Source organism: Natator depressus, chromosome 8 (assembly GCF_965152275.1).
Source record: "Natator depressus isolate rNatDep1 chromosome 8, rNatDep2.hap1, whole genome shotgun sequence".
NCBI classification, from domain to species: domain Eukaryota; kingdom Metazoa; phylum Chordata; order Testudines; family Cheloniidae; genus Natator; species Natator depressus.
Genome location: NC_134241.1, coordinates 9,438,906 through 9,450,934, shown reverse-complemented (window position 1 = coordinate 9,450,934; position 12,029 = coordinate 9,438,906). Strand labels below are relative to the sequence as shown.

At 40.8% G+C, this 12,029-nt stretch overlaps 1 protein-coding gene across 2 annotated transcripts in view; it reads right to left on the bottom strand.

Annotated features, from left to right (window-relative positions):
- The window catches only part of FAM13B (family with sequence similarity 13 member B), a 76,795-nt gene that overhangs the window by 44,679 nt on the left and 20,087 nt on the right, over nucleotides 1-12,029 (bottom strand). For both annotated transcript variants that reach the window (XM_074960387.1, XM_074960388.1), the window contains exons 5-7: nucleotides 9,743-9,920; nucleotides 9,077-9,221; nucleotides 2,255-2,412 (exon numbers count right to left, since the gene is read on the bottom strand). In XM_074960387.1, the coding sequence (XP_074816488.1) occupies nucleotides 2,255-2,412; nucleotides 9,077-9,221; nucleotides 9,743-9,920 (481 nt within the window). The remainder of the gene's footprint in view (nucleotides 1-2,254; nucleotides 2,413-9,076; nucleotides 9,222-9,742; nucleotides 9,921-12,029) is intronic.

Below are 12,029 nucleotides of genomic sequence, written 5' to 3'. Positions count from 1 at the left end.
ATGACAACTGTAAGTAAATTTTCCGATAGAAGGGTGATTTTCTTTTTTCCTTCCAGCAATAATTTTTTTAAAGGTAGACTTAAAAAAATTAATTTGAATTTTACAAAATAAACCTGTAATTGCTGGCAACCATTACACATGTAACTCCTAGAGGTGGGAGCAGTATCCACCTCTGAAGTCTGTAACAGGGGCTAAGTACCTATTATTTTTTGCAATGTTATCATGCATTTTTTAGAGAATCTTTAAGTGCTGTACAAATACTAATGAATAAAGCCTCAACGTATTTCCCTACTTCACGAGGGTGTTTTCCCCTTTTACACTTGAGCAAACTTGTTATCGATTAAGTGACTTGCCCAAAGGAGATACAGCAATTTTCTATAATGGACAGGGCCCAGGTCCATTAACACAACCCCACACTTTAACTATTAAGACCACCACCTCTCTCTCTCCTAATAATAAAATGAGTATATAGAAGTTCAAAGGAGTTCCCCTTCAACAAACACTACTCAATTTTCTTTTTGTACATATACTAAAAATATGGAACCATAACATAACACTACATATCATGCAGTATATGCATTCATAACATACCATCTGGGCATAAGAATGTATTTTAATTACACACAAAAAACCTACATTAAAAAAAGAGATTGTTAAGGTTGCAAAGTCAAGCACTCAAGTTTAGAAAAGCCAGAATTAAGGTTGCCTGTGAAACCTTAGTTTGGAACCCTTGATCATATGCATTATGGCACAGTCTTTAATTACATGATAATATACTATTTTTTCGACAGGACTCCCACCTCATTCAGTGTGCAGGAGGGACTTTTTCCTCAGGAGGAATAGGTGATGTGTAATAAAGGAGGATCCTACCAACAACATGGCTCTGTTGTTGAAGTTGGAAGGTATGTAGTGAATGAAGCAGGGAACTGCAGGAAGAGAAAGAATAGTTTCATGGCAAGGCAGTTGAATGCTGCCCTGGAGAATGAGATTCTCTCTCTGCCACACAGTTCCTATGTGAGGAAAATCACTTAAACCAAATTTTCCACAGGTGGCCACCAATTGCGTGTTGCTCATATTCTGGGTGTCCAAACTGAGACCAGGGGTCCAATTTCAAGAAGTGCTAAGCATTCATAGCTGCAAGTAAAGTCAATGGAGCTATGATTTGAACACAAAGTGCTACATGCTGCTAAATATTCTGAAAAAATCCAGTCCTAGGTATCTCGGATTGGGTATCCAAAATCTGTGGGTTTTTAAACACGAAAGCTTATGCTTAAATAAATCTGTTAGTCTTTAAGGTGCCACCGGACTCCTTGTTGTTTTTGTGGATACAGACTAACACGGCTACCTCCTGATCTCTGTATAGTGTATACATACAAGGCAACCTCAATTCTGACTCTTCCTAGCATTTGAGTGCTTGATTTTGCAACCTTAACATTCTTTTAACAATTCGTGGGCAATTTCCTAGGTTTGTAAAAAGCAAACTGAAAAAACAAAACCTAATTCCATCATGTAGCATCATACTGACACTGACAAGGTTCATCAGCAGGGTTAAAACCTTTAGATCCACCACACAGCCCTTTGCTACTTGAACTATTGGAACTGATAGCAATAGTAGTTTGTTATCTTCTGCGTAGACCAGCACAAGGGGGGGGATGAACCACTTGCAAATACCTGTGAAACACTTTAGCTATATATAACAAACCCTTGGAAATAATTTTCCTTATCGGATCCCTTCTCCCCACAATCATATGGACAAAAAAATTAACGTGGCATTTCTTACACACTAGGCAGTCAGCTTTGGTTTTCAAATAATTTAACAGATACAAACACGTACTTGTATACAGACTTTGTAAATAAACAAGAAAAAACAGGGCAGAATGAATTTGAAGCTATCAATCTTCAGATTTTTAATTTACAAACCATTTCAAATAAACATTCACTCTCAAAAAACTAGCTTACAATTTCCCTCCATTTTCCCCCAGATTTATGGAATTTAGCTTAACTTTAGTTCCATAAAATCATTATTGTAGAAAATGTAGGAAGAGTTCTCATTCTGCCCAGGTTTTACCACTACCATCGCTAGAAATTGGTAGAATCTCAAGTCTCCTTTCATAAATACTGCAAACAAAATGAAGTGTAAAGAATATCAAATTCCTGAAATTTCAACAAGAAAAAACTTCACCAAATGTAACTATTAAAATAGCCATCATAAAAATGTTAATCTTAGATGATGGGGTGGGAAACATATCTCTACCTCGTTGATGCTGTAACACTGCTGGAGTCCAAGATGCTCTCTGTCATATCATGTACCATATCTGGCTTTTCCTCAGGTTTCTCTGTGCTATCTTCTGGAAGTTCTTCAGTTTGCTCAAGCTTTATATCCTCTTCCTCCTCCTCCAAGAGATCATTTATCTACAGAAAGATCAATAGGGTTTCGGTAATTTTAAAAAAATCAAATATTAATTTTACAGAGCTGGAAATATGTGGTATTATGGGATATAAAACAGTTTAAGAGAAAAACATCTTTTCAAATTTTTAAAAAGTTACAAAACACAAACTAGAAAGGAAGCAGCCCAAACCACGCCTTCAAAAGGACAAATGCAGAACAGTCTCCACTGCTAAATAAGCCACTAAAAATTTCATTAGAATATAAATTGAAAGGAAGCACTGTAAAGCAGTAAATCAAAGGATGAGGAGTCAGGAGATCTGGTCTCTATTCCCTTATCTGCCACCAATGTGATGTGACACTGCGTCCAAGTTTCCCATCCTCGAAAATTGGGATGGGAAAATGCTTACCTACTTCACAGGGTTTTTCAAGATTTATTCATTAGATGTCAGAAAAGAACCTGAAAATCCCAGAAATGCTTGGACTTCTATAGCACCTTCAATCTAAGGATTTCAAAATAGCGAGCACCATTTGTAATACCAATTTCAAGTGCAACAGTATAAAGGCATAGTCTGTTTTGTGATTTAGCAGGATATCAAGGAACCCTAACAATTTCTTTTTCTTTCCAGGTGCATACGATGAGCATATTAAAATCTGGCAATTAAGTGTGAATATAAATATTCAGCAGGTGCAACTTGCTGTATTTTAAAGACTGGAACATCTTAACGTATTGGATTTTCTAATACTTGCATATGTAAACCTTGCTCTTAAAGAATTTGGTTTTTTCCCACTTGACTGATACAGCAATTTCATATTTAAAAAACAGCTCTGTCAACCCCTATCCAAAAACACAGTTACTTCTTTTGAATTGAATATACATGGTTAGATTTTAAGTTAGTTGAACAAAACATTTGCCCAATCAAATCACAAATTAATCCCAATATTTATTAGTATGCATTAATTTTCTATTTCCTAAGTTCATAATATCTTGTCTCTCTACCCCAAAAAAATGTTCATGACTCTCTCAAAAACATTTTCAATATCCACATATACATATGATATGATAAATAAAGATGTTTCATTAAGGAACAAATATCAATCAAATTTCTAAGTTCATTTTGAACAGCTACTTTGTGGAAAGTAAGGAAGAGAGTAGTTATGAGGTTATAAAATTTTGTATGGGACTATACTGACTATAATTTTTTTTTACCATCCCAATCTTCTGTACTTTAACAGAACTTATCAAATCAGTGGCAAAATGTGAGTGTGTCCACAACAATGACAGCCAGTTTTTCTTTTACACAATAGGTAAAATGAATGGATCAAATACATAGGAATATTTGGGACTGCAGCTCAAGTGGATCTGCATTTGTTCAATAAGTTGCCCAACAGACTGGGCAAATATGCAAGTATGTTGCTTGCTGGAACTTGGAGCCAAGTGACATCATCATTGGAATTTGACTAAAAATCCTTTTTCATTTGTATAACACCACACCTAGATGCAATGATGTTTTCTATTTGCAAGAAACCTTTTACTGATTGGCTGGTGATCACAGTCTTGCGTGTGTGCAGCCAGTAGCTTCTAGGACTAACAGAAAGTTCACTAAGCAGTACACTAATGTTACCATTTAACATGTTGTTAGAAAAACTATACAGGATTTCTTCTCTCAAGAGCATCACTGATACATTATGGTAGTATGCTTTCGGTTCTATATAAAAGAAAAATAGTAAGACTTGCTTCTTGCTGGAATGCCTCCAGGAGTTCTTAGGAAAGACTCTAAACTAAAAAGCTAATAATTTTGCTACTTCGGGGGGGAGGAAGGATGTAAGCAGACTAGTAAATTAGTGATGGGTAAAATTAAAAAAAAAAGGTTTGCTTCAGTTTAGATGCAAATACTCCATGCTGTCCTGCAAGGATCAATTTTCAGCACTGTTTCCTTTCTAGGTACTTCCCCCCACACACTCCATTTTATAGATAACTCAAACTTTAATTATAATTTTTGCATTATATTGGTCTGTATATCTGACACCTTTAATAACTTTACACGCCATCTTCTTGATTAGGTAAATTTATGATTCAGTCTTTCATCTTGACCGATTCCAATTGCCTCCACTACGCCTAAGTTTGGTATTCCCCAGGCATTCCCGACATTGAATTCTTCTCCTCCATCTAGATCTACAGAGAGTTGCCTATCACCACTCCACCTCTTCAAAAATCCAAGCCAACGTATCTTATACCCTTATTAAATTCTCTTTTCAGTGGCCATCCGTTTCAGCTAGCCAAATTCTAATGTGTAAAATACTGCCTTCTCCTACATATCAAGGCTGCATCATCCCCACTGCTAAACAAGTGCTTTAGCCTCCACATTCATTTCAGAATATGCTTTAAAATTGCTCTCCTTATATCATCTCTAAGCTACATCGAGGATTTAGTCTCTTTTCCCACCAGCCTTCTCTTTATTGCCACAATCTCTCCTATTAAAACAACATACTTCCTGTCATCTGTAACTGTCTTGTGTCTGTGTCTCGCTGACTCTTCATCTATTTTCAAGTCTCTTTTTCCTGTAGTCTCTCTCCCTACATTTAATTCCAATAAGTATGTAAAGTTACAAATTATATGGAGTTGTCGGTACAAAATAAAGCTATGTTGTCTCACAACCTCAAGGCTAATTAAGGTGTTCACTCCCTCCCCAATTCGCCTAAATCTGCTCATCTTTTTCCAGGACCCGCTAAAACACTTTTCCTAATGTGACAAGATGGGCGGCCTTCTAAATCCTAAAATAAATACAATGAAATCAACCTAAAAATGAGCACATATTTTTGTAATTGCCCTTATGTGTTCTCAAAGAGAAGTCCAAGTGTGTAGCTGGATCTCTGCCCACCCCACTCGTTTCTCCAGATCTGCTGAAGGATTCAAAGATTTATGCATGGGTAGTGGTGCACCTAATTTTGTAAGAGACCTATATGCCAAGTTACATGAGTACCAATTGTCTGTGCATTTCCCTTTTTTGGGTGCAGAGTTTTGAAAGTTTAGTCCATGTAGTAAAGCAAAACCACAAAGTCAAATATGTATTTAAATGGAGATGTTCTAATATCAAAAGATATACAGTACTAATGACTCAAGAACCCCTTAATGCCAACTGGCAAGGGAATTACAGGAATGTCCCAATTCTTGTATGTACATTCTAATTCACCAATGTCATGTGAGGCCTTAAATGAAAGGTGACGGTCACATTGGTCATCGATATCATTGTGAAATGTATATACAGATACTATATAAGGAATTCTGTATATATACACTGAAAATATGTTTTTAGATTGTGAATCGCAGCACAGGTGGAAAACATAGGTTTTTTGTCAGACGAGATATTTATTCACCTGAGTCTCTGTCGAAATGTTAATTAAGCATTGAAAGCCAACACAATGGATATCCATTACACCTGGGGGAAATTCTACACCACTGCGCATGAATTTATGTCCCCTGCATTTCTTGGTTTCCCCACAGAAAAATGACTTTCTGATGGGTAAGCAAAGGGAAGCTACAAGAGTGGTCAGGCGACCCTCCCCAGCATTATGTTTCCGGTGCCCAGAGAGGTAAATAACTATGGGGCAGGGGGCAGGACTGGAGAAGACCCAGCTGGTGACTCCTACCTTGCACCAGGCTCAGCTGCTAGTCCCAGCTAGGCTGGGCAGGACGGGACTTCCTCTTCCCCTGCACTGCATCCGGGGCCGGGTCAGACCCACCCCCAGATTTCACCCCAAGCTGGAGGAAGCTCTGCAAACTCTCCCCCTGCCCGCCGCTTCCTGCGCTCATTGCTCCTCAGTGGCAGGGGGAAGGATCCCTGTAACGGAGCGGCTCCCCCATCTGCCTAATCCCCATGCATCCAGACCCCCCTCATATCCAGACCCTCCCGCTGAGCCCCACTTCCCCTGAACCTGGACCACCCCGATGAGACACCTGCACCCAGACCTCCACCCTACCAAGCCCCAGTCCCCAGCATCTCGACCCCCCACACTCAGACCCCCCCTGCCAAGTTCTATCCATCCACCCCCCCCCCCCGCTGAGCCCCAACCACCTTTACCTGGTCCCCCCTGCAGAGTCCCATTACCGTTACACCCAGAACCCCCCCAACAAGTCCCTGTGTATCCACTCCCCTCTGCACCTGGATCCCCACCTGAGCCGCCTGCTCAGAACCCTCTCAACCCACACCTGGATTCCCCCACACACTAAACCCCTCCACACTTGGATCCTGCCTTGCTGAGCCTGCCTGCCCACACCGGGTGTACCTGGCACGGAGGTGTACCTGTGCCCACACCGGGCGTACCTGTGCACCGTATTTTTATTTTTTGGCGCAGAATGCCCTAAGGAGTAACTCATTACATACAAAGTCAACAGGGAAGCAGCACAGATGAAAATTAAGCCACAAGTGGCTATCCTGCCTCTGAGTACAGACAATGAACTTTGGGGAGTATAAGCAGAAGACATAGAACACACCCCTTTATCCTGCATCTAGGAAGTAAACAGGCAGTGAATTTTCATTCATGAACACAGGATCTTCACCAACCTTGGCTGAAATGCTGCAGAGGACTTTGGGGATGAAAAACTTCTTTAGACAAGGGACGTTAACCTATTAGTTAAGTTTAGTCTCTACAAAGTGTGTTATGATTGTTTTATATGTAAACATTTGTTTCCAATATTCTTACTCACTATCACTTGAATATTTGAAAGTAAACTTATATTTATAGTGAAGACCAGACTATCTAAGAGCTGTGATATTAAGCAAGATGCTGATCCTGAGTTGAATCATATAAGCTAGTGTGTCTCCTGTTCCTCTGGGGACAGCAGACCTGTATTTCTGTGACTCTTCAATTCTGAAGGGGCTGTACACTACAGGAGGAATGCTTCAAAGGGATTTGGGGTAGTGAAGTGCATCTACTCTTAACCTGCAAGGCAAAGTAAGGGCTGGCATAGCCCAGAGAAGAGTGCTTGGGTGGCTGATTAGCTGGGTGGAAGCAGGAAGCTGACAACCAGTTAAACACAAGCTGCACTCCCTCACGCTGGAGGCAGAGGGTTAACAAGGTGACTTGCAGTCCTGGGTACCCCAAGAACCACCACAGTAATAAACAGGTTTAGATTGTGTTAAAATCTTGATCAGTGCCTGGCGTATTTTTCAATTCTAGAACATTACATTACATTACAGAGCTGCAGAATCCAACAAGAGCTGAAAAATTCTGTAATGGACTTTAATTTTTCTTTAAAATGAAAGTTTTAGCCCCCAGTTTTCAAAGACAGTCTAACTGTGAACAAAGTATAGACAAAGTGCAGGGATATCTTCCTGAGTCTGACTGACAGCCTAGACTAATAGCTGTGGGAAATGTTAATTCAAACTGCACAAAAACAATTTAAATGCGAACTGTGGAGGTGGAGGAGAAATTGCACAAGTTGTTGCTTCTGCAGGACAAGCTCATGTATCCCTCCATCTCCCCCGCACCACCCACACACCCCAAGCTCCCATACCTCTCTGTTTCAGGGAATCACTGCACTCCCACCCTCAAGCCAGTGTCTCTGCGCAACCTCCTTTTCCCCCTACCCTCCGTTCTCCACTTCTCCCTTCCATCCTATACCAGCGTCCTCCATTGTCTTCCACCTACTATTCCAGAGGCTCTGTGTTCCTCCCTTCCCCCCCACAATTACCAAGGTCTCCCATTATCAATCCCCTTGCTAGGGGCTCTGCGTGCACCCTTATGCTCCTCTTATTCTTCTGACTTCTCTCTCTTTCAAGGTGTCAACTGTATTGGGAGGATGGCAGAGTTAAGATGAGGAGTACTGTTATGTTGAAATATGTTAATAGCTGCCCTCGATCAAGAATTACAAACGTGGTTGAAACTGGTAGCTCTGCTAACCAGATAGCGGGGCTCCATACATCCCACATTTCCCTCTTTCATTTTTCCAATGTTCTCCAAAATCAATAGGGTTCTGCCCATTGATGACTATAACATTCCCTGAGATTTTCAAATTGATCAGATACAAAATTCAAAATTTATGTCACATCCAAAACAGAGTAGTGCCATCAAGCAGAGCATAAGGCCCTGCAAGTTTGGGCAATAAAAAAATAATGCCACCACCTCACTCTTACACAGCACTTTTCATTCTTCAATCTCAAAGCACTTTACAAAGGAGGTATCATTATCCCCATTTTACAGAGACGGAAACTGAGACACAAAGAAGGGAAATCATTTGCCAGTGGCAGAGCCAGGAACAGAACCCAGATCTGAGTTCCACTGAGGCCACACACTTATCAGCATAACCACTAACTTTGTGGTTCTGAACCCATTTGCTAATTAGCTCTCCAGCTCTTTCGCATTATTGCTCCACAGCTAGTTATGCTTTATATTTTTCATTCAACATGACACGACCCACCTCTTTGTAAGGGTAAGGTATTATTTTAGTTCTAATTCTATGGTGTACCCGTTTCCTATAAATATGAACTGTGAAACGGATCATTTCACAAACACAGCTACCTTAACTAAAAAATAAAGAATTGAGATCAAGTTTTAACAGTATTAACTCTAAAAAACTATAATCAACAGTACATTAAAAGTTAGTTTTATTCCAACACATCTTGAGAAAAATAATCCGCTGTAACAGAAGTTTAAAGTGACAGAATACTTCCACTTAAATATACTCACCTGCTCAGTTATTGAACTTAAATCATTAGTAGATGAAAAATCTTCCTCTTCATTTTCAAAGAATTCATAGTAGTTCTCCAGAAGTCCCGCCATTATTCTGCTAACTATTTCTTGCTCTTTCAGATCCTCCACATCTGTGTAAATGCTAATAAAGATTCCAAACTATCTTAGTTTAAAGACTAAATCCACCTAATTCTCAAAAATTTCCTGTGAATGGCTTTTATGATCGACTAGACAGTCATTCTTTATTCTTTACACTGAGTCTTGTTTCATATTCTGAACACACAGAATTACAATTTAAGTCCCAACTTCAATGATGTTCCATATGAGCTCTGCCTGCAAGGGATGCATTGTAAGAAGGGGCATTACGGTTTTGTTTTGGATAGTTTACACTTGAAGGTTGATTAAAACAAGCTTATGTAACTAATGTAATTAAAAATCAATCTTTATACAGTAAAGAATGGCACTTTCCTGATTCAGAGGAACTATTATGCAATCAAAGTTAATTTAAACAACTTCCCTCCCTATATGTTTTACACTATTTTTAATATTTGTATAAATACACTATATAAGACAATATTCTTATGAATAATGATACAACTAGAATAATACAGCAATTATGCAGAGTCACATAAAGGATGGAATGAATTTGTAGAATTAACTTACTGGAAAACATCTGGACCAAAGACTGCAGCCAAAGAACTCGCAGACCAAATTTCTTCATGATGCGATGCTACATTGACTAAAAATCTACACAGAAACTTTAACAAACTGTAATTAACAGGCGGAAGCTGCTGCAAGAGGAACCTCAACTTTCTTCCAAATTCATCTTCGTTATTATAATCTGTAAAATGTAATAAAAGGATTTTAATCTAAATTAATATAGTTCAGATATTTTTCACATTTGATATTACTATGTATCTTAAATTTTGACTAAAACTAAGCCATTTCACCTCTGAAATTCAAACATATATACCAATCTACAACCTGACACCCCAAGATTTGAATTTCATTTGCTGCACCAGGACTTCTGACTCCATGCTCCTCCAAATACAAGAGGAAAAAAAAATCCATCACACAAATTGGAGTGAAAAATGGGGTGGGGTCACTGTGGTGGGGTGGTCGTTCCAGCCCTTTTGAGGCTGCACAGACAGGCAGCCAATCAATAAAGGCCTGTGGAGGGCCACTCAGGGGAAGGAAGAGGCAGCCAGTCAGGGCTGGGCGAGGCTCTATATAAAGGCTGTCTAGCAGAGAAGAAGGCAGTCTCTCTCTGACTAGTTTCAGAGTAACAGCCGTGTTAGTCTGTATTCGCAAAAAGAAAAGGAGGACTTGTGGCTGGAGAAGACAATTCTGCAATTTCCACAGTATGCATCCGATGAAGTGAGCTGTAGCTCACGAAAGCTCATGCTCAAATAAATTGGTTAGTCTCTAAGGTGCCACAAGTACTCCTTTTCTCTCTGACTAGAGAGGGAGAAGGATGGGCTCCTGAGGTAAGGAGCCAGCACCTTGGACAGAGCAGTGTTGGGCAGCATTGGGGGAGCAGGAGAGAGCTCAAGCCCCAACCTGCCAGGCTGCGGCCCCTGCTACAAAGGGCCGAGAAGGTGCATGGGGCCAAAGGGGAAGCGGCCCAGGGAAGAAAGGCGGACAAGAGGGGAACGAAGGAGGGCAGAAAGAGGCTGCCGCTAGAGGGTCCCTGGGTCGGGACCCAGAGTAGCGGACAGGCCTGGGTCCCCCCCCTTCCTCCCTTATACTGCACCTGGCCACAGAGGACTGTGGCCAATACGGACTACAACTTGCCCCTGAGTAAGGGGCTAGACTTTGGCTTGTGGTTGGCCACTGAGGCAGGTGCAAGTCCCAAAGACTGCAGTTAACCCAGCCCCGGAAGGGGGTGAGTCTGGAGTAGTGGGCACTGCGGGAAGGCAGTGTCCTGAAGAGGACGCCGCCGAGTGGGGAGCAACGCGGGTCCCAAGGCAGCAGAGCAGACGAGGGGCAAGACACCACGCCCAGAGAGTGCTCCATGACTGGACAGAGCTAATTCCCGGAGCAACCAGCGGGAGGCACCAGCAGTGGTGAGTCTTGACCCTGTCAGAGGCACTTTTACATCTACCATCCTTATGACTAATACAACATTTCTCTATGGTTCTCCCCCCCCCCCCCCCCCCGCAATTCAGTCTCTGTAGTTGTCCTCTCTCCTTACTATATCAGCCTCTCTCAGCAAGAACTTTCACATATTCCTGCAGAGTTCCTCTTCATACCGTGGTGCCACCAGAACACTGAAACATACTAGTCTACATTTATGTGATGCTGTCAGGTGACACTTATTTACTGTAAACTGGCTTTCTGCAACAAAGCATTTGATGATCTGGACCAATGGGTTCCCCTCTGCTGCTTAGTTATTCTACCTAGCAAGTCCAATCACCACCTTCCAAGGTATTTGCCCCAGAACACACACCCAGTTGAACTCCCCTCTACAGGCTAGCTCCTACCCTTTCTTCAGATGTATTCTTCCTTAAATATTAAACACTTGTGAACAAGTTCAATTAAAAGCAAGAGACTGTAATATTTTTAAAATCACCATGAAGTCTAACAACTAATTATCAGAATCAAGATATAAAACCCTACAGCGTTCCATATTGTTGAATGATTAGTCAGGGAAACTCCTTTTACAGATAGGAAAAGTCATATAGGAGGAGCAGCAGCAGAATTGGTCACAATTTGGACCAAAACAGGGTACTCTTTCTTCTCGGACAGAAACCCACTATACCTTTTCTATTCTGGGTAGGGAAATCGAGGAGTTGTCTGAAAGTTAATGAATGGACACTCGGTCAGCAAGACAAAAAAAATAAAAATGACGGAAACATGTTGGTTTGAAACATCAAAAAGTAAAGCAGAAAGCACTATTGTGTAAAAGCATAAGTGCAGTGGTGCCATTTGGTAATTCTGTAGGATTCTT